General features: G+C 36.9%; 1 protein-coding gene across 4 annotated transcripts in view; it reads right to left on the reverse strand.

Annotated features, from left to right (window-relative positions):
* DST (dystonin) overlaps window positions 1-22,773 on the reverse strand; it is a 306,520-nt gene that overhangs the window by 127,709 nt on the left and 156,038 nt on the right. For 2 of the 4 annotated variants that reach the window (XM_010566374.1, XM_010566375.1), the window contains 24 exons: window positions 22,548-22,667; window positions 22,123-22,218; window positions 21,917-22,044; window positions 18,962-19,055; window positions 18,475-18,629; window positions 17,135-17,597; window positions 16,919-17,047; window positions 16,640-16,717; window positions 16,363-16,524; window positions 16,159-16,263; window positions 14,278-14,373; window positions 12,833-12,958; window positions 12,299-12,451; window positions 11,892-12,046; window positions 11,631-11,757; window positions 10,301-10,484; window positions 9,122-9,279; window positions 8,610-8,788; window positions 8,250-8,388; window positions 7,228-7,421; window positions 4,774-4,936; window positions 4,006-4,089; window positions 3,803-3,910; window positions 2,961-3,059 (listed from right to left, as the gene is read on the reverse strand). In XM_010566374.1, coding sequence (XP_010564676.1) covers window positions 2,961-3,059; window positions 3,803-3,910; window positions 4,006-4,089; window positions 4,774-4,936; window positions 7,228-7,421; window positions 8,250-8,388; window positions 8,610-8,788; window positions 9,122-9,279; window positions 10,301-10,484; window positions 11,631-11,757; window positions 11,892-12,046; window positions 12,299-12,451; window positions 12,833-12,958; window positions 14,278-14,373; window positions 16,159-16,263; window positions 16,363-16,524; window positions 16,640-16,717; window positions 16,919-17,047; window positions 17,135-17,597; window positions 18,475-18,629; window positions 18,962-19,055; window positions 21,917-22,044; window positions 22,123-22,218; window positions 22,548-22,667 — 3,495 coding nt within the window. Of the gene's footprint in view, window positions 1-2,960; window positions 3,060-3,802; window positions 3,911-4,005; window positions 4,090-4,773; window positions 4,937-7,227; window positions 7,422-8,249; window positions 8,389-8,609; window positions 8,789-9,121; window positions 9,280-10,300; window positions 10,485-11,630; window positions 11,758-11,891; window positions 12,047-12,298; window positions 12,452-12,832; window positions 12,959-14,277; window positions 14,374-16,158; window positions 16,264-16,362; window positions 16,525-16,639; window positions 16,718-16,918; window positions 17,048-17,134; window positions 17,598-18,474; window positions 18,630-18,961; window positions 19,056-19,160; window positions 19,328-21,916; window positions 22,045-22,122; window positions 22,219-22,547; window positions 22,668-22,773 lie in introns of those variants that run through there. The other 2 variants (XM_010566376.1, XM_010566377.1) reach the window with 1 other exon arrangement.

Here is a 22,773-nt window from a genome sequence, read left to right on the forward strand (position 1 = left end):
AACTTGTCTTCTCCACTCTGCTTCTCCCCACTTATATTTATGTTGTCCAAACCATACATTTTACCCTGTGATATTTTCTTCTCACTTACTTTCTCATCGTGACTCAGAAGCTTTTTTGCTAATTGATGTTCTGATAATGGAACATAATCCTCTCCTCCATAAATAATTTCTGAGAGGGCTGTATTTGCATTTAAATCAGCAGCATTTCCTAACAATTCTGTACCTAAACTTGGATCACTCTGCACTGGTGACACTTCAAAATCTAATGGATAAGATTCAGAGACTTTTGCTGCATACTGATTCTCTGAAATATTTCCTGAAGAAACAGCCAAAATTTCTCGCATTGTACTCTTGGCTTCATTTGGATTTAAATTTGATTTTTCTATGATTATGTTTTCTGCTATGAAGTAACTTTTATCCAGAGATGCTCTGTGCAGTTTGGTTGTATCCCTTTCAACAACAGCAGAAACACCTGGATTGCTCACAGATTGCACATTTAACTTTGTTTTTTCACGTCCATTGTGTTCTGCCAGCTCTCTGGAAGAGGATGCAACTTTCTCTAAAGGTATTGCATCCCTTACACCTGAAAGAGAGTCGCCTTTTTCGCCACACACTTGAAACTGCCTGTCCTCAGATTTTAAATTATTATGGCTATTAGTTTCTGTAAAGCAATGTTCTTTACACTGACATTCAAAATGGGTTCTTGGTTGCTTGTAAAGGCTGATATCCAGGGCATGCCTTCCAGTTTTTGGAGTAACTTCATCTTTCTTCATTGTTAGCTCAAAATTAGTTTGTGATTGCATCTCATATTCTTCCTCTGTTGAAACATCACCCCCTGCCTTTCTTGAAAATTTTTTTCCTGTGGTTTTGTGTAACACTTCCACTTCAGGCAACTTCTTTGATACTGCCTCTGTTTTCTGTCTCTCTCCATTAACAATTTGCTCATTTAACATTTCACCAGGATCCTTATTCACACTCACACAGATCTCAGCTGAAACAAAACAATCTTTTCTACCATTTTCTTCTTCTTTACTTTGATTACCAAAACCCATTAAATTCTCTTGCTCTGTATGTAGCTTATTTTCTCTGTTGCCACTAACACTACTTTCTTGGGCACTGAAATTCAAAAATTGCTTTAATATTCTATCAGTTTTGATTTTATCATATATGGCTACATCTAATTTTCTTCTGTCTGTTTCCAATTTATTTTCTGTGTGTTTAGGTTTACTGGAAGAGTTATCTTTTTGCAAATATTCCACATCCATCATGGTTTCATTAGGTGTGTTTTCCTCTCTGAATTCAACAGCTTCATTACATCCCAAACGTTGAGAGACTTCATCTGACTTCACAGGTTGCTGGAGTTCACTCTCTTCTGGTAAGCTCTGAGCATGACAGCACATGGATTAAACTGAGATATCATGGAAAGCATCTGGTTTTTTCCCTTATTCTGTGCATTCTTAATGCTATTACTGAGAGTTAGGAAGAAAGATTGGCATGGAAGAAAATCTTTGAACAATCACAGACTTCAGAGGTCTGATCCCAGAAGAAAAAAAATTATCATTTCTCCTTTGAAAAGGATTATTCATTTTCTGATTTGCTACCCTCATTACAAAGAAAAAAACCATCAAATCACTTTGAGACTGGAAATCTACTTAGGTTATCTTCATATAAGCTAACAGATTTAGAAGGCTGCTGGAAGGTGGAGGAGGACGGAAGATGGGGGGTGCTTGATTTCCAAAGAAGCAGTCCTGGAGATTCAGAGCAGACTGAAACTCCAAAGAGTTTTAAAGATTCCATTTGCTCTTGAAGAATGTGAAGCCTATTGGCATTCACAGGTTTCTTGATCCTTGTTTCAATTCTTGTTCTTTGTTTCACTTTTTATCCTTGATACCATTAGCATTATTAATCATACTAAATCCTCAGTTATAATGGATACTTATCAACAACAAATATTATGTATTTCCATCAGTATGCTCCACCACTTCATGATGCACAAAGATACATGCTGTTAGTATTACAGTTTGTCCAGACGTAATCAATAGCAAGAAAAGCCAATAAAGACAAAGCCAGCACCAGACATGCATTTAAGAACTCTGGTTTTCTGTAATAAACATTAAAATTTATACCTTATGAGAGTATTCTCCAATTTCATGTAGTTTATATAGGACTGCATTTAATATGGGCATTATTTTAGAGATATGCACTGTATAGATTATACTAAAACACTGTAGTCCATAAAGAATGACTATATAATCTCTTCCAGAGAGAAAGATTTCAAAAGACAGTGAAGAATTTAAAAGTACTTTTTTCTCAATTATTTGGAAGGTTGATTCTGCAGCAAGCATGTATTTTGAGTAATTTGTCTGCTCAATTTCAATAACCTACTCTTGTTTAAACACTAAGCATAAATAAAATGCTGTTTGACCCCAAGGAATCAATACAGTAGAAAGGTAGAAGGAAAAAGAAAATCTAAACATGCTAAAGAAACTTAAGAAGTTAATTAAGAGGGCAATGCATCTCCCTGTTTAAAGAACTCCCTTATATGTTAAGTGGACCAGAATGCATATTGTGGAATATTAAGGCCTACATAGAATATCAACAGTGTGTGCACACTAAGTTTGCCCTCATTTTAATGTCTGCATTTATCCAAAAGATCAAGCCCTAAAATATTAAAGTATTAAAATGTACTGTATGTAACTATATCTCCATCAGAATTTAGTGAATCATATCATCCTTCTAGCTGGAAGAACTGGTAAAATGTATGGATAGTATAGGATTTTGCTTATCTGAATGATACTGGTGTAATTTAACACTCCTACATTTCTATATGAAGCCCAGTATATAAGGAATTCTAGTCTTTCATATCTGCTGCTAACTTTGTGAATAATTCCAACAGGTATATTGCTCTTTGTTTGCCTAGCTGTTCTTTTCGCTTGGCTGGCTGCCAGTGGATGACCTACCTCTTCCTCCTCCAGTCTTTTCAAAGAGTCACCTGCAAACTTAATGTATTGGGTCATCAAGGTCACTAAGGCAGTATAACGAGTCCGTAAATCCATGAACTGCAGAAAAACAAAGGTGGGGTGGGGGAGATAGAGGGAAACACTTCCATTAACCTTCAAAGAGGTGATAAACACTACTCTAGAACTTATCCTGATTTCGATTCTAAAATCTGATTTTGGAATCCAAAGTCCTAATTTTGATTCCCAAGTTGAATGCCATCAACAGGGTGCACTTTCACAAATAAATCCTAAGGATCTATGAGGAGATCCATAAGGAGAAGAAACAGAAGACAATGTTTTGACTTCACAGTCACTTGATTCTTCCCCCCTGTAAGAACAGGTTATAAGAGGGACAAGCAGCACTGGTCACTATTCCTCTCTAACAGTTAGCAGGGAGATAGACTTATCTTTCCCACCCAAATGAGGCTGATTTGCCTTGGAATCTGTCAGTGTTCAGATCTGGTAAGTTTTACCATAGCAAAGATGAAAGCTCCCCCTGTTTACTGTGAACAAGATCTAACCCAGAGGTAGTTCTAAACAGTTTTACTGAGGTACATTTTTCATATAGCTTTTTATAATTTGGGGGACTTTTGCTTATCAACAGCAATATAGTGTTTCTTTATCTAAATACTGCATAGTGACCAACAGAATATTTATCACATAATATCTATAGAGAAAAAAATAATCTTGCTTGGGTTACACTATTTAATCATTAATAAATCCTAAATCCCATTCTTGTGTTTACTCTGTTTTAAGCAAAGACTCAAAAAATCATGTTTTCCTGTCATAAGAAATCCATTTACCTCTTGAATAATGAAGTCTGATGAGCTTTGCATTCTTCGGCGTTTCACTGGAGATTTTTGTTGGGAGTCAACCATAGCTCTGTAGGTCATAGTCTGCAACTCATAGTCCTGTAAAAAGAGAAAATACACAAAATGACTGGCATTCCACATGATACTGACACACACACAAAAAAAAGAATTCTAAGTATAACGTTATTTATTACCTTCACAGCAGCTGAGTATTGTTCTGAATACTTCTGGCATTCATCTATTTTGCCTTGTTTCATTTCAATCTCAGAAACCAGCATCTGTAAAATATGTATCTACATTTTCATCTTAAAAAGTTATTTTTATTACTATTATTATTAGCAATTCTACTTTATCTAACATCACGAAAGTTACATAATACGCTCATTGCCATGTGTGCACAAGTAATTATTTGCTCAAGCCTATGTCCTGGGCTTTGTCAGGCTTAGAGTAAGAAGCAGTGAAAAAAATCTGCCACGTTTAATTGCCAGTGAGCGAACTTAAAACAAAATCAGGAATATACCATTTCATGCATATAATTTGTTATTTTGTCTCTTATTTAAGCTGCATTTCTTTCTTGCAGGAGACAGTTGTTGAGTGTAGCTCTGCTTCCATGAAAATATTTCTATGTCCATAAATACCAAGAGCAGTACTGAATAAAAAATGACGCAATAAGGAGAGTCCAGAATTCTAGGCACCCTCTAAGGTTCTGCTCTTCTTGCACATTTAAGGACCAAAACAATGTGGTCTATAAAATGGCAATAGTGAGTGATATATTCATGATGTTAGCTGCATTATAAACATAAAACCATAAAAACTGGTGATGACTTGGAATTTTACAGTAAGGGCTGAGGGATATAAGCACCTCCTATCAAGAAATAAGACTGACAATACTGGGTTAAACTGATGTTTTAATTCTTTGGTCATTACAGCAGTGCTTTCCTACAATAAGATCCCTTTCATACCTTATGTTGGTTCAGCTGTTTAGCCAATGCTTTGCTATTTTCCGGATGGATTTCTTGAATCTTTCGCTGAGCATCTTCCACTTGTTGAATCCAAGTGTCCAAAGAATTGTAAGTATCTTTGTAATACTTCAGAGATTTATTAATACCTTCTAAGTCACGCAACCTGATTTTATTTTAGAAGATAAGCCAAAGGGGAGAAGATGAATATTAAAGATAAAAACTGCAACACTAAGCCAAATACAGCTTTAAAGGCTTCAGATGCCTTAGCTCTGCTTATAGCTCACACTATAAACATACTAAAATAACACTAACTAAACAGTAAATTAACTTCTCCAACACCAAGATTCCCAGCTTGATGAAGCCTTTTCATTTGTCATAAATGACACCCAGGAGAGATCCTACTACAGAAGAAACCGCATATATCCCTCAGTAGTGAGCTAAACTGCTTGAAACTCCATAAGCACAGGAAACCCCAAGCAAGATGAAGGGCTCTGCAACAGCAATTAATTCTGTTATAAGAAGTGAGAGGATTTCAAATGTGACCTATGTAACTCAAGAAGGAGCATGCTGTGCTGGACTTAAGTCATGGTTGGTTCACCATACTCTCTGTGCCTCCCACAAAACAACAGGAGTTACACTAAAACTAAAGCCTTTAAATGTTCTAACGTGTGAAAGTAACTGTTCCTGTAAGTCCATTTTTAAATCACGTGTTTGACCTGAAAAGAAAGTGCTGTATATTTCTTGAAAGTGGTTTCCATACTGATGAGAATACTGACAGTTTTTCTTTCATGATCCTTATACTGTTACTTCAAAGATCATATAAATATGACCACTTCAACTGCAGAATAAACATACTTATTAAACAACTTTTTATAGTTCTACTTGCAATGAATACTTTGAATTGCTCTAGTGTTGTTCTCAAGATGCCATAAGGAGACTGAAAAAGAGCAAGCAAAGGAAACCGTATTGCTCAGGTTTCATAGTTAAGCATGTTTTAAAGCTAATAACCATGAAAAAGAGAAAGGATCATAACTGCAGCCAATATTTGTACATACTTTTTGTATAACGATCATCAGTGTCAAGGTGTTAGGAAGCAGCAGAGGGAACATTTGCAGAAAGCAGCTTGTTTACAGCTCCATGCTGCAACTACCACAATCTGTCCTATTTACACTAGAAGCCACTCTGTATTAACAGCAATTTTTCAGCATATTCTATTCAGGATACAGTCCTGTGAGGAGAGCATGTGGTTCATGTTTGCCCTCTGAGGAAATAAGGACACTTCAGTACCTCATAAAACTACTGTTTTATCATTTAGATTATGTCACGCTATCAAATGATGAAATATCTGAGGTGCATTTAAAGCTAGCCATTCTGCAGTCAGCTTTAAATGAGTCAGCTTTTGCTCATCTTCCTTTTAACTTCCAGCAATGTTAAATAGAGACAACTAAATGAGTTAATTACAAGTGAATAATTTCAGTATTGCACCTGATTAGGTATTCATCCCTTAGAAAAGGAGAACAAAAAGGGGAAAGGTTGTTGTGTGAGTTTTTACATCAACAGCACTATCTTTGATGCTCTTGTTCAGGTTATCTGTAATGACAAACTAAAGTAGATTTTAAAGGAAAGAAATTCAGGCTGTACAGTACAGACTTCCTTAACTTGCCCATACTTCTTCCTTCAGTCTCTACAGTTCTGGTTCCTTCAAATATGAGAAACAGAACTATAGAGACTGAAGGAAAAAGTATTTCCAGGAATGTCATGTACACGTATCTCCTTCAGAACTACGGGTAGGTGTGTTCTGCTGTACCTGCACATCTGTGTAGGCATGTGCATTTGAGTAACATTCTCCAATATCATTGTGACAGTAATAGTGAAGGGCTGAATTTAGAGCAACATCTCAACTGGATATTGAGGCTGCATGAAAACAGTTGCACACCAAAAGAAAATACTGGCACTTCACCAAAAGTTATTGCAGCAAAATTATCACAGAAGTCAATGGAAGCTAAGGACTTCCAGACTTAGCACTTCAGTCACTAAAAGCAAGTTAACATGAATCCAATCATAAATGATGAATCAGCTCATCAGTTTAGCCTGTCAAAACTAATTATGTGGAGAAACAGATGGTATTTCCATAGGACAGCAAGCCATTTCTGCAGGCTTTTCTTTGGAAATAAAAAAGACAATTTATCTCTACTGTGCCTCAATAAGTTGTAAGTAAATAATTTTTCTATATCTTGTTAATCTTTTGGTGCTCCACAGTCACTGATATCTCCTGTGGAAAAGTAAGACAATGATGTCAACAGCACAGAAAGGGTCAGAATCGTTGATCTTAGCACATTTCACAAACAGTTCAGAAAACTATGCTGACCTATTTTAATATTCTAATGATTTTTCCTCAGAAACAACAAAACCAGCATAAAACATGAACAGATTATAATAAGAAGTTATACTAACCTATTTTCAATTTGACAATGAATGTTTTGCCACCTCTCGGCTAACTGATCAACTTTTTCTTTATGCCAGTCGAAGTCAAGATCACGTTCCTTGTGCATTTTAAACATCTGATCACTGATCATCTTTGCCTTCTGTAGTTCGTCCTCTAAGGCATGGAACACTTGTCTTTTCTCATCTACTTCAGATCTCCATTGCTAGTATGCGATAAATGATAAATTGTAAATAACTCCTAAATTATGACACTATTTTATAAATGAGTATTTTACATGAGTAAAATGTATAAATGAATAAACAAAACCCGTTTAAATTAGAGTATTTTACTTCTGGTTGCTCAAACACTAGAATGGCACCAGAATGGGTCTGAAGCAACTAATTCACTATGAACTGCAAAATAATTCTAAATAACAGCATCCCCTACAACACATAGATCAAAACATGGACAGCAAATTAATACACTTATCTTATAAACTACAGCTTTCAAAAAAATCACTAGGTAGATGCCAATCATTCTTTCTGACAAAAAAAGCATTACTCATCATTTGCAATATTAAAATGAGGTATAGACAGCACTCAAAAAATGCTGAACTTCAATCTTACCAGTTTGCAAAGATGCCTGCCAAACTTCCTGGAAACCCTGATTAGTATACCGTAACAGTAGCAGGAAAGTTATTGTGGCCACATTTATATAACAATATATTTATGTTACCTTAAGCATATGTTACCTTTTGAAAAGACAAAAAAATAAGCCTTACTGCAGCATTGACAAGTGCCACTCTTGGAAGTTCAGATACTTCAAGGCATTTCTAACAGCAGGAATGATCATGCAAACTATCCAATTCCTAAGGCTCCAAAGCTGTCATTTTTTTCTGAGATGTCAATCCTAATACAGACTTTCCTCCAAATACATAGGCCAACTTTTGATACACTATACAGTATAGCATAACAAAACCAGGTGTTACAAGACAGATAATTTTCCTATTAATTTTTGATTTGCCCATGAAAAGGCATCGGCCAACTCTTACCTTTAATGTACCCATCAGATTTTCAATATTGTTTTTGTCAGCCGTTACTGCCTCTTCTTCACACAACTTTGTTTCATAGAGTTTTACTAATGATTCTGCTCCTTGGGTGTTCTTCAGCACCAAATTTACAGTTTTCAATCTGAAAAACAGTAATCTCTTGTTAACTGAACCATTAATAACAACATTCAATACACTTGTGTTTTTTCAGCCTTTTCATGTCATGGGGTACCCCTTTATATAATGTTAAAATGTTAACTCCCTTTTCCTTGATAAGTATTATTTGTACGAATATCTTCATATTTATTTTGAAGAGAAAACTGTAAACTAAACATGTGTGATGAGAGATGGCCTGTTACATACTTATCTATGTAAATGGAAGACATGGAATAAACTTGGTTCATGTTCTGAATAACAACATTGAGCTCAGAGCGCAGAGTAGGGACTGAAGGTGAACCAGCAGCTTGACTGAAAAACTCTTCACATTTATCTGTGATGACTCCCAAGTCATCCTTCAGCCGATCCAGCTCTTTCTTCAGTTTCTGTAAAATGAAAGGTGATTGACAGTGCTTTTATCCTACATCAACCTGATGTACACTCTACATATCATTACTAGTACAGGTCTACTCTCCTTTGCTTGTTTCATGTGGACACCATTAAAAAAATTTTAAAATGGAATGTATGCATAAAAGGGAAACTAACAGAGTCGCCATTTATTAGCATCTTTTTTTCTCACAAACACAAGCTTCATCTTTGACTCTTGTCTTTTCAAGGTGCACTGCAAACCTTCCTGGCTACACTCAAAACGTCTGGATATATTTGTTTTAAAATAAAATTTCTTTTCCTAGGTAAAAGAGCCTTTCTCAAAGGCTCACCTCTTGCTCTGAAATCCTAAACACACTTTCATGTAGATCATCCCTTTCCATCGGGGTTCGGATCTGCCGTATTAACCGCTCCTCACAACTCTCCAGTTGTAGTCTGATATTTCTGACTTCAGAGATGTAGAGATTGTAAATAGATTCTTCCTGCTCCTCTGTTGAAAGGAACAAGGCACATGTTAGCAAACAAAGCCATCATGTCATTTTCACCATGTCTTCTCATGAAGCACTTTATAAAGTCACCATTCTACAAGTCTTTCATGACTGGTTGAAATCCCATCAGTTTCTATTGGAATTTTTTGCCTTACAAGGCAAATTTTAGGAACCCTTACATTTTAGCTGTTATAAGATCACCTCCTCACACATGAAAAATTATTGTATGTCTTTGACCGTTCAGCCCAGGTACAGGCGTCACCCCTATGCAGACAGTGCTAAACTCAGTGACTGAGTCTTTCAGTCAGATAATATCAGGCACAATACTACAGTAAACCTCCAGGGCTTGGTTTTGGGGTTTTGGTTGTTTGTTTTTTTAAATCCTCTATTTCAGATGCACAGGGCAACTCATCTTTCCTTAAGTATAGTGAACTATGTTAATGCAGTAATCAGCTTTGCACTACTGTATTTCTTTAAGTCATTAGCTACTTGACAGTAAATCAGAACAGATATTTTAAGCTTTCTGTTCTTATTGTATTTAAAAACAGACTTAAAAGAGCAGTAACTACAGACATTCTGTGGAGCTAGGAAAATACTTAGGATACTTTTCTTGCCTCAGCAGTGTGAAAAAAGCTCTAATTCTGTTATGAACTCGACAAAGTAATCAAGTTGCATTTCCAACATTCAAAAACAAGGAGGCCATGACTAAACAGTGAGCTGTAATGCACAGAATAAATTGTTGGGTGTAAAATTTTTTGTAGCACTCAATATATTAAGTAACACACACCTCAATATTTTTACATAGCTTACAGACAAAGTTAAAAAAACTTAGAGCTTCTGTACAATGTAAATGTGCACATGGTTAAAATGATGACTATCTGTTCAGAAGAACTGAGGCATTAACAATATCAATATGATAAAATGGGTAATCCACAAAAGCTTGTATTCAGGGAGAGAAGTTTTATTAAGAGCTACAATCTCTCTCATGAGGGCATCTTTCTACTGTTCTCAGTGAAGTTTTACCTCTTTCTGCAGATTTCAGCAGCTCTTGATAGTATTGCTTGCAAACATTAACTTCCCTTTCCAGCTGTGCTGTATCGGAGCTCGTAAAGATTTTGGACTCTCGGCTATCTTCCACAAAATCATCAAAGCGGGACTGCAAATTGCTTAGAACCTGCTGATGTTCACCTGGCAGCATCGTCTTTATCTGCAACAGATTATAAAACCAAGGCACCATCAGCAATGATACATCACTCGCACAGTTCCCTGTAATGCTTTTTATCAAAAAGCTGTATCGACCAATTACTGAGATGGTAAAGTCAAAGAATCAAGGTTCTGAAAGCTTGCTGTTCCTAAGCTGGAGTCCACCTGACAGCTTACAGTTTACACTCACTATAAAATCCTTTTCCATCTTTAACACCAGCAATGGGCTGTGTTAAGCCACCCCTACATCAGTTACCATTTCTCCATCTAATGCCACATAGCAACAAATGAGCAGCCAGCAAGAGTCATGCAAGTAGGGACACTTCAAGAATTATCTCAGATTCCTTCCTTCCGATAGCAACAGTGGGAAATTAGGAGTGAAAATGTAATTTTGGGTATTGCAAGTATGACTGCAACAGTTTGTAGACAGATATACACCAATGTTGTATAATAAACTATTGTATTAAATAGTGTTATGCTATACATCTAACATTGTGTAATTCAGTGATCTCACACATTGTTTTAGCCAGAAAGAACAGTACTTTGATCTCTATCACTATTTCATTTCTGACAAATTGATCTTAACTAGCTATTTAACATTTCAAGTTAGACTGCATAAGAATGAAAAAATGCATTACAGAGAAATGAGTGTTCAGCTGCCTTCAGCTTGAAAGACTAAATGTCGCCTCACAGTTGTTCCGTTGTTATTAGAAAGTTGCAGCATGAGGAAATAATGGGAGTTTTTCATGAAGATTAACCTTAGCCTAATGAAGCTAATCTCCCCAGTTACCTTCAACATAAATGCAGAAAGGTAGACTCTTGCAGAACAAAATTCAGATTTAGACACTGTTTATTGCTTTCAAGAGATCCTGTCCCTCTGCTGACAACAGGACACTGGAGAGATTAGCACGATGAGGCAGGTAGTCCTCATAATACCACCTCTCTGCTCCTTCCTCAAATGTATCTGTGTAAAGACTGCTCAGATCAAGGCAGAACGTTGCACAGTGATAACCAGCACGGCCACTGCCAGCTATTTCCACAAGGAAGATGAGGATTGCTGCAAATTGTTGATTATACAACATTTCTGCGAAGCGTAGACTATGACTTCCCAGCAAATGGCTAAGAGGCCCTTCCTAGACATAGCACATACCGAGGCAACATTGCCAGCTCGAACAGCTTCAATTTCATTGGTGAGATAATGCCAGGACACCACACTCTTCATGTTTACATGTGACTCATGCCAAAGGGCCAGAACATTCTGAAATTGCTGTTCAATCCTGAAACATAAAGACATTTCAACTTTAGATCAGAGTAACACATGAAGAGGGAAAAAAAAGTAAGACGTTATTTTAACCCAAGCGTCATATAAATTAATTTTAAAAGAAAATGGGTGGTTTTATTTTGTCCCTACCTGTTGGCTGTATCTATTGCTTCTTTGTTTGGTGGAGGAACTGAAAAGCATACAGATGGAACCATGGCCTCATTACCACTCGGGCTAATGACTTTCCATTTAGCACGATGGGAGTTGTTTGCTAATACACACTCATCATCTTTGTAAATAGTTATCTAGTATTAACAGAAAAGCAGAATAATTTAATGAGCTAAGCATTACAAAATACTTTCACAAAGCATTTCTGCAAATGATGTCAACAAATAAGCAACAGAACAACAAAACCAATGTTCAAGACAAGGATTTGCTCTTGTTTACTAGGGTGGAAGAAATTTAGACCCCAGCGTTCTCCAGGAACATGGCAACTAATGAAACTTTAGCTGAATTCTGACATCTGTAATTGATTTGAGGAAATTCAAGTTTCTAACCTCAATTTGTCTATAGTCACAGATGGCTTTAATTGGGATGGATGTTTTGAGTATACACTCAGAGTTCCTCGGCTTCAGCTGAATTATTGCCTTTGCTCTCCCCACAAGGCCTGCTACTGTGCTCTTATACTGCAAGAGTTGTTCTTTTTCTTCCTAAAACAGTTAAGAAAAGAATATGTCATAAGAGATGGCCAGGATACAGTGCTGCTGCTTTGATCCTATTAAGCTTTTCCTGACTTCTTTTACTGTGTTTCTTAAAAGTAACACGTTTTACAATAACAAAGTATCTTTCTGAAGCCATTGGCTTCCCACAACATCTCGTATTGTAAAGATAAAGAAATAAATAAAACTGTATTTTAAAGTTATGAAAAACAGTCATTACATATTGATAGATGCAATGTTTTAATTGTAAATTCTAAAAAATATTTTTTTCCCATCACTTTAAAGCAATACTTTTAACACACATAATTTATATCCAGCTATAATCTATACATTTCATTATAACTCACGTTAATGGGATCCTTGAATTCTTACCATAGACTCCTGGACAAGGTCTTCCAGCCTATGAAGGCTGCTTGATCTATCACAATTGTATTTTCGGTATATGGTATCTTTCAAATTCTTTAAATACTCCATGGCTTCTTTGGCATCACTGAAAAACTAGGATGAGATAAATATCTGGGTTATTTTTAAACAACCTAAAAAGTATACGAACAGCTACACTATTAAGTTTTCTTTAAGTGCTCTCTTTTAAAGATAATCTTTTCTAGTAGCTTGAAGTGACCACTGCACCACACAACACTATTCATTATCTCCTGTCCAAATGCACCCTTTAAGAAGGTGCATGTTGTAACACCAGTTATTCTTGGCACTATCTACATGAAAAACTAATTCAGCAGTTATTGAACCTTAGTTAATTACTGTTCCTGCAATGGGAAAATTTTCTGAAGTTCTTCTTGCTTCCCTTGGAATTACAATTACTTTCATATTTACAGAACAGATGAAGCCTACAAACTGTAGCAAACTAGCTGCAAAATTCAGCAACCACACTGGAGCAAACATTTTGGGCAGGAGGGGAAGTGAGCTGCCACACTTGGCAGTTCTGCGTGGGCATCTGCACCTGGAAACTAGGGTCCTGGTTAAGCACGACTGGGAAAGGAAATGTCCTGTGATAATCCTCACCCCATTCCGTCCCTGAAACCGCATTTCTTACATCCAGAATTCCCATTTCTTCCCCCTACCACTAGGAGCCCAAATCATTCAACTTTGTCTTCTCCAGTGACCATTTCCTAACTTTGGGCTCTCACTCATCTCAGTCCAAAGGCATCTCATCCCAACATCACCCCCCTTCCTCTTCAACCACCCAACGCAGAAGACACTAAGAATTAATCTTTATAATTTTTTTAAAAACAAACAACTCTTCAGTCTTTGATCCTTGTGCATATAACTGAGAAACCCTTGTATCTTCGATCCTCGTGCCTGTAACTGAGTACTGCATCATTTGCTGAGTATATTAATGGATGATAATCAGAAAGGTGTTTCGTTGGACGTGTCTGCTGTCAGGGTGTTCTCCGCTCTGTTTATTATTAATGCTGTATGTTCTATTTCTATTTGAGTAGTCCTGGAACAACCACCTAGAATATGTTCTCCCTTTGCCATCACTAACCACCCTCCACTCCACATCATCCACAGAAGCTGTATTGATGGCAGTTGTGCATGACAGGGAGGCTTCGTTCTCAAGAGTCTCTACTCGCAGCCGCAGCACTTTGAAAAAATGTCAGGCCAGATGTTCGTCTGCTGTGAACTGATATAACTGTAGTGAAGACAATACAGGTGTGATAACACTGTGGGAGCATGGCTCATCATCTAACGATTGCACGTGACAAATGTCAATTCTACAACTAGCACTTTCAGTAGAACTTTTTGACTATGGACAAAACTTAAAAACATTTAACATATTTATTCATTTACTTTCTTACCTCAAAATATGCAGCATTTTCTCTCAAATGTTGTTCAACACAGTGACAGAGCTGAAGAATCCAGCTCCATTGTGTCTGCATTGCAGCTCTATAGGCCTTTAAGGAAGAGTGATATATTTTACAAAAAGAAATGAAAATTAAAATTGGCTTATCTTTACAGAATTTAGGAAACAAAAGTAATGTAGCAAACACAAGGATCTAAACCTCCTCACCCAAGAAAAGCAAGCTGCAGCAAGGAAAATTCCAATTAGACATGAGAAAAAAACCTGTCACTACAGCAGCCAAACATCAGAAAACACACCCAGAGGGGATGTGAAATCGACATCCTTGGGCACATTCAGAATTCATCTGAACAAAGCCCTGACACTGCTTTAAGCAGGGGCTGGACTACATCTCCTGAGGCTCCTCCAGCCTAAGGTCACCTACCATTCTGTGTCTCTATTTACTCAATCAAAATAGCTGGATTCTTGCCTGCATACAAATCGGATATTAAAGTAACACTGAATGCATAATAAAAATAATTAATCAGGACTCTCTGCAACCTATAACTTTGTGTACAGTTGCACAGGAATTTAAAGACTGTAACCCTATTTGAATGATGCCTCCCATACTGTCTGCAAGGTGCTGCCACTAGAGATGGACTGCAGGAGTGTTCACCAGCAGAGGGTACTCTCGACTTTGTGAAATCAGCCAAAAGTCTCAGTTTTTCAATTCCATATGATTCTCAGGGAATTCAAAAGAGTTTTTCCATTGGCTTCAATGGATTTCAAACTGATGCATTAATGCATGGATTCTTCTGTAGAAAAAGCATAAACTTCCTTTTTTTTTTTTTTTTTCCCCCCCTTTTTAAATGTCCCAATATAGCATCACTGCAGACATCATAACCTGCAGAGTCATCTTCACTGCGATGGCCTGGTTTCATGACATGTATCTTTAATATAATTCATATATTAAGTATATTACACTGACAAGAACCCATTAGAACAGCATATACTTTTAAATAATAGAATCCCCTACATTACAGAAAAAGTCAGTTATTATTCAAAGTATATGTCATAAGAAGGAAGGAAGGGAGGAGTTTTCTTCATGTTTCCAATTTATGCAGATATAAACTCACTGACCTGAAGAACCATAAAAATTCATCCTCCCTGACTGTTTTTTCATTCTTATATAATAAAACAGCTTTTTACTGTTTCCATTTTTACCACCCACTGTCTGTATTTACCCTTTTCTTGAAGATCTACAAGGAAAAGCATTTACCTACTCCTTTGGAGACTTGCTATGACCCTACAACAGCTACAATAAATTTTCTGTAAACCATTTACCTACAATATAGAGCTTGATTCAAGCCTGAAGCAAATCACATCACCTGATCAGATTTTTAGCATCCAAACAAGTTTCATAATTCACCAACAAGTTATGAAACCAACCCTAAACCATAACAGGAACCTGTACATATAGTAAGTAACTAGAAAAGCTCTACTGAAACTTCTTTCAATCCAACAGGAGAGAAATCACCCAAGGACTATTCTGTGCCCTCAGTTTGCCAATCCAATTTGCATCAATAACTATAGAAGCTGCATACATGACTAGAAACATCTGTACAGACCAACTCTGGAAATTTCAATTTTAGACTTTAAGGGGATTTTATCTAAGCAATCCAAGATGTAACCATAACTCTTCTAAACAGAAGAGTTTTTACTTTTTGGAAACTGGAAGACAGATACAACAGAGATGCTGAAGAGCTAAAAAAAAGGCCCCATTATCCAGTCTTGTTTAATTTCCTGTGAGTTAGCACTTCCCTTCTTTTCCCCCAAAAACCTAAGGTCTATTAAATCTCAAAACTATTTTCTTGTTTGCGTGCTGTTTTTACTAACTTACCTCAATGGTTAGCCTGGCTGGGTGATTTTCAAGAAGCAATTGCTCAGCTATTTCTTGTACTGATTTAATAACAACTTCTTTTTGATCAAGTTCTCTCATTAATTCCTTTTTTCCAGACAAAAAAAGATAGAAACATTTTAGAAATTTCTTAAATTCTCAAAGATGATTTAATTATTCCCTCTGGATTATACTAGCAATACATACTGCATGGTATTCTTTTTTTCTTGTTATATTGGGGTTTCTTTCACTCCAGTCATATGCAACCTCTTCCTCTTCTTTTTCATTCAGCCATATCAGCTCTCTAGTAGCACGAGACACAAAATTGTGAAGAGTATCTAGATGCCTTTCTTGATTTCTTGATGTGTTCTTCATTAAAAAGAAAAAAAAAAAGATTTAAAAAAAATCAGAATTTAAAGCCTATCCCTTATCAAAGATGATGTACACTGAAAAGCTGAACATCGAAGAGGTATAACAAACTTACCAAGAGTTTTGAATACTGACTCTCCAGTTTGTGCAATTTTTCTGCATAACTGAGTTTAAGAGGGGCAGTCATTTGGATCTGTATTTGGTATATGAGGTCAAAAGGCAACAAAAAGGTTAGATATGTTAAACCATTAGATATCCTGATTTCATGATATGTCATCTAGATACCAGAAGCAAAAGTAAGACTGTGAAACCCAAACACAGTTCTAAAAATTCAACATTAGTTTATGGGTCACCCAGTAAGACAGTAACCAAAGAAATAAAGAATATGGTGTACCTCACTGATTTTAGCTTCTTTGAGGCTGGATTCAAACTCCTCAATAGCTTTGTGGACATTTTTGTGATTTTCTAAATGGCTTTCAACGCTTGGTAAATCTGAACCCCATTCTGCTCGATCAAGTTGCACCTTACAAACAAGAAGGAAAAATTAGCCATGGTCTACAAGGGGTAAACATAACTATTAGAAACAGACTGTTTCCATAAACATCGCTACCTGCATTTCTTCTACCCAGTTCAATAGGTCCTGGACAAATTTCATGTTCACCTCTTCTTCTGTTAAATTCTGATCCACAAAAGCTGATTTCATGAGAGGTTTTCTGATTTGCATCAGTTTGAGTGTTTGCAGAGTCCCACTGTCTACTCCTGTCACATAACTTTGAATTAACCGTGGTGGGATGCCTGGTGTGTAAGTGGGAGTGATGGTTGGTGTCAGTCTGGAAGTAAGACCTGATGAAAGGCCAGATGTCAAGCTGGAAGAAGTTAAAGCAGGTGTTAAACCTTGGGTCATTGCAGCATTTAATTCAGGGGTTAGGTTTGTTGTAAATCCTGAGTTTAAGCTTTCGGTTATTCCTGATATCATCAGCTTAGTCTGCTCTGTTGTCAGTGCATGCCCCTTGTTGTACACGGAAGAACATTCGGTCCGTATGGCCATCAGTTCATCACGAAGTTTTGCAACCCTATTAAAATAAAAGAAAATAAATAAATAATTTTAAAAAGTCAATGAATGTTTATGATTAAGGTTTATCATGCTGAACTGAAAAGCAATATGAATTCACATAATCTCTCATATTTCAGTTGTACTTAAATATTTATAAATAAGCATTTATATCAGAAAGTATAGGCTATGTCAGCCTATACTTCTATAAATACAGATAATAGATGCAGAAATCAGGCAATGACCAGAAAATCAGCATGGCATGGGTACTAGCATGCACCATAAACAATTCCAGGGAACAATCAGCAAAGCAGAAATCTTACAAGATACTACACGTTGTAGTAGATCAAACACTTGCAATTCACAGCCAAGGAGCTGTTATGTGCTTGATCTCACCCAGTCCAGGACAAATCCTGAACAACTTTGGAGCCACTTCTTCATAACACGGAATTATGCTGTTTAAATGCATCTTTCTGTGAAGACTGTACACACTGCCACATAGAAGCTAATGTTACCCCACCTATTGCCTGTTAAGACACCTACAGCTATCACCAGAAATGTCGCCTCCATTTTTTAAATCAAAATTAGTGAATTCTGAAAGTATTTTAGGTGCAATAAAACAAGCCAACATCTTTACACTCAGATATCTAGTAAATATTGAACGTTTAAGTCATGTTCTAGTGAATGACTTAATTTTCACAGATGACTACAAACAGCTCCTCTTGTCTTCAACAATGTTTGTGGGCAATGTACCCACCAGAATACCTGATAATCTTTATTTGGGTGGCCAGTGACAGATTGAGAAGTTTATCCACAGACATAAAGATTTGAAAATGTTTTCCATAATGGGAATCCATATTTGGACATTTATTTTTTCATATAAATACACAGTAAAGTACCTTTGCACAAGCTGGTCTGCCTGGTAGTATTTTCCATCAATAAGAATTTGGGCATCAATCACTTGCTGGCGAAGAAGGTTCTCAGATTCAAGAAGATACCCAGCTATCTCTGCTTCATGTTGAAACTGGAGCCCTGATTCTAATCGCTTGGTGTCCTGAATAAATAAGAGAAAGCCATTAAGCCCTGCAGCTAAACCAAAGAGAAATGACCTGCAAGAATCCTATTTTTTGGTAAGAACTTCTGATCTTGAAACAATTGTGAAGCATTTTATCTAACTACTAACAAAAAACCAATCTAACAGAACTCGCTCTAGGCAATTTTCGGTATTTTCTTGAAGAAATGCTAAATTAAAAATAGTAGTACAATGAAAATAAAGGTAGCAGCTATTAAGTATGCACTCAAAAATCCTAAAGATTTTTTTTTAATTAGCCATTCCAATGCAGTAAACTCATGAACATAGACAAGTAAAATCACCAACTGACTTACAGACTGCAGAGCATTCCGGGCAAGTATTAGTTTGTCCTCACAGCTCCGGCTGTCCCGCTGAATTCTGTTTGCAATCTGCTGCAGCATTTCCAACCTAGGTGATACCAGAGCATTTCAGAAAAATAAACAAGTATTAATGTTATTTATGTTGCATGACTTTAAAAACAAACACACAGCACAAATACATACGCCAAGTTACCTGTTGCCTTCTAAGGTGCCATTACCAAAGCTTATGCAAGATTTAACCAGTGTGGGACCACAATTAACAGAAAGAAAAGTCTCGTTAGAGTCAACGCTGGTTCGAGCGCTAGTACTGCTGCTAAACAGTGAATCACTGCTATGATAGCTGTAACTACTGCTATTCATTTTTACATCCAGAGCACGGTCCTTCTGGCTGTTTACATTTGCTGAAAAATGAAAAGATAAAAGTCCTACAAAATGTACAGCTTCTAGGGATGAAATTTCACTACTGGCTTTTGAAGCACCTAGCACTCCTTTAAATAGGCTTCAATACGCATATTCAAAACCCAGCAATTAATATTCTGCCAGCTCTTCAAAGGATTTTACCTGGGGCTATGTAAGCTACCTTGCTTTTGGCTTCACTACCTTGCATTAAAGCTTTGCAAGTACAGACTAGGCAGCAACACTAGGGCGTCTCTAGGAAACTGACACACCAAATATTTTATTTAAGTGTCACTAAATGTCTCTAAGCCAAATAAGAACTTAAAGAAGTCTTTGCAGTGTTTCTCAGGCTCTTCAATAAAAAGTTTCAAAAAGGAGTGAAGTGAGAACTCCATGCTCCACGGTACGGTACAAAACACCTCCAGCTTGGGCTGATGCCTTTTCCTTCAAATGGAACTGCACAATGAAACTGGGGGAATGTTATGGTTATTCAGCTCATAATAATTTAATTTGAGACACCTGTACACCATCCAACCCACCATCATTACTCCACTGTACAAGTATGCATGTTTACTAACTGCCCTGTCCCACTAATCTGTCCTGCAAATTTCCCTTCAGCTTCTTCCACATTCAAAGCTAATTGCTTCTTGCTGTTTTGACCACAAAACAAGTAAGAAAAATCTGATCACTGCCCTTAAGTTTACGTTTTAACTCAGAATTTGGGCTAGGAGTGATTTTTTCAGTATTTCACCCCCTGCTTTTAGGACCTCCTGAAAACCACACCCACACCATAAGATGACTGTGTTTACGCAGAACAGCACAGCAAAGGCACAGACACACCCCTACAGTAATTCCAAACTCTGCTAGTTTTGCAGACTAGAGCTCAGTTTGGCACTCTACTCACTGACATGATACTAATTTTGATCCCGCACACCAATCTGGCCACATGTTGTCTATCTGTGTTGATACTTTCAGATATATTCACCAGACTTGCAGGCAAAGTTTTAGTACTTGCCAAATTTCAATATTAGCTGAGGTCACATTTTTGCCACAACCAAATCCCACCTCAGGAGCTGTATCAACACCGCCTATCAGTGAGATGCACTAGTAACCCATACAACAAACATAGATGAAGTTCCTGTGTCCAGATCAACCGACAATTTTAACTTGATCACTAAGCCAGAATCACTTAATCAACTTCTCCCTCACTTTGCAGTGACCACCACACATAGTGACCATCACCATACCGTCTGTCACTTTAAATGTGTTTACCAATCCTGAAATATGGGAAGGAGGTTTTGTTTATTTGTATTTACCTGTGCTCAGACCATCTGAATAAAGAAGAAATAAACTACAAAGATAATCCAGCTTTCTGCAAGCATGAATACAATTCCTTTTGGCAAAGGCAGGTACCAACTTTGCCTTTGGCAGGTCAGGACAGATTAACCTGTAAGATCTATCAGGCTGTATTTCTTCTGCTGCTTTCCAATGTTCTGCTCTGTATGGTGGGGACAACTTTGCCCTCCTCTATAGGAACTTCCTTCACAGCAGGATGCTGTGAATCAGCACCTCCCATTGAATCTACCATTTCAGTCATGCTCTTGCTCTTGTAAGCATGACACATTTAATAAACTCCAACTGCCTTTGGGACCTTCTCTTGCTAAAATCTGTCTTTCTGAGGACTTCCTAGACAAAGGTCTGGATTCTTCATGCTTAATTTCAGGTACCTAAACCAGAAAGAATGATCATGCTATTGTCACCAGAAAGTCAGTGCCAGGACTCTCTAGAAAGTGATTCAGATCTTAGGTGTCTCGTCTGGGTGCTTAAAGTTAAGCAGAATGAATCCAGACCCAAGTGACTATACCTAGCTGCAGGTAGAAGCCCAAAGAATCATTTAACTTAAGAACTAAATAAAAGTTCTTTTTGAATTAATGAATGGATAGCATCTGTGCCTGCCACAGAACTCAAAAGAGGTACCATTAAAAAAAGCAGAAATGCTCAAAGACTGCATCAAGATTTTAAACATGCTCTGTATGTTATTAGTGACGTACAAAACAGTGTCACACATCCTACTACCATGGAAGCTACTATGCGCTTTGCACATCTAAACACTTTGTGTGCTCTTGAGCACAACCAACTTTTAAACAACCTCAGAACAGGACATTAGCCCATAATGCTGTGCACGAAGTGAACTATACATTTCATGTAAAGGATAAGGATGTTGCTTATATGAAATAAGAGTCCCAGTGAGACAGCAAAGTGATATGAACTTGGCTCTGACCAATTTGTACAAATAAGGTGGTTATATTCCTGTTTAAGTGCTTTGATGACCTGAAGCACAGATACTATTCATTATGACCTTCTGAGACTATTCCATCTGGACCTGCTTCTATAAAGCAGATAAAGACTTCAGGCCTGAACAAAGGCAGAATTACTGGATCTAGAAAAAATAATGTGGATGTTACCATTGAAGAAAACATTTACAAATTTTCAGTATGGGTTAAAACAACAGAAAATATATTAACCGAGCCTGTCAAGTGTTCACTAGCATACCTCTCCACTTCAGGCCGAAGGGTCTTCTCTCTTTCCAGCATGGCAATAATAAGCTTTCCCCATTCTTTTTCTATATCATTTGGATGGTAGCCTTGAGGAAGTTTGATGCGTCCAAATTCTATCCAGACCTTAAAAATTCATACATATTTGTTATTTTAAGCCACAGAAAGGAATTTCTATACATTTCAATGCATGTTAAAACTTACCTCTAGCAGCTTATATAGACGTTTAATTTTTGATTTTTCTGTCTCCTTTGGTGGAATTTCTGTTTCTTTAAACTGTAAATATTGATTATAAAGTGCCTACAGAAACACAAAAACCATCATCAACTTTCACTTGCAATGAATATAATCTTACTCTCCAAACCCTCTTCTAATATTCTTCATAAGCTTACGTTCTTACATTGTTCTACTTCAGTTCTATGAAAAATGATCAGTGACAAGCTGAAGATTTGGTTTTGATTGCGCATATGTTAGAAAAGTATTTATTGTTACTTTGAAAAGGTTAAGGAGTAGTACTGTTCTACAGATGATTTGATTGTATAAATCAAAAACTACTTCATTTGTCCAAGCATGCTTTCAGTAAGATAAAGTATCATTCCAACAAGGGAATTTAAGATGCCACACCTCACCTTCAATTCCACAGGATTGTTGGGAAATGCTCTGTCAGACATTATCGTGACATGGTGTCTGATCCACTGCATGAGGTAGTTCACCATATTCTGATATTCAACCCATTTGACTTCAACATCCTACCAAAGCACAAGCCAGGTTACAGATCAGAAGATAATCACCTGAGAGCTCATTTTTGCTTTATCTTTGAAGCCTGAGGTCTTCAAACACATAGAAAAGAGATTT

This window comes from Haliaeetus leucocephalus, unplaced genomic scaffold (genome assembly GCF_000737465.1).
Source record: "Haliaeetus leucocephalus isolate CR32 unplaced genomic scaffold, Haliaeetus_leucocephalus-4.0 Scaffold207, whole genome shotgun sequence".
Lineage (NCBI taxonomy): Eukaryota > Metazoa > Chordata > Aves > Accipitriformes > Accipitridae > Haliaeetus > Haliaeetus leucocephalus.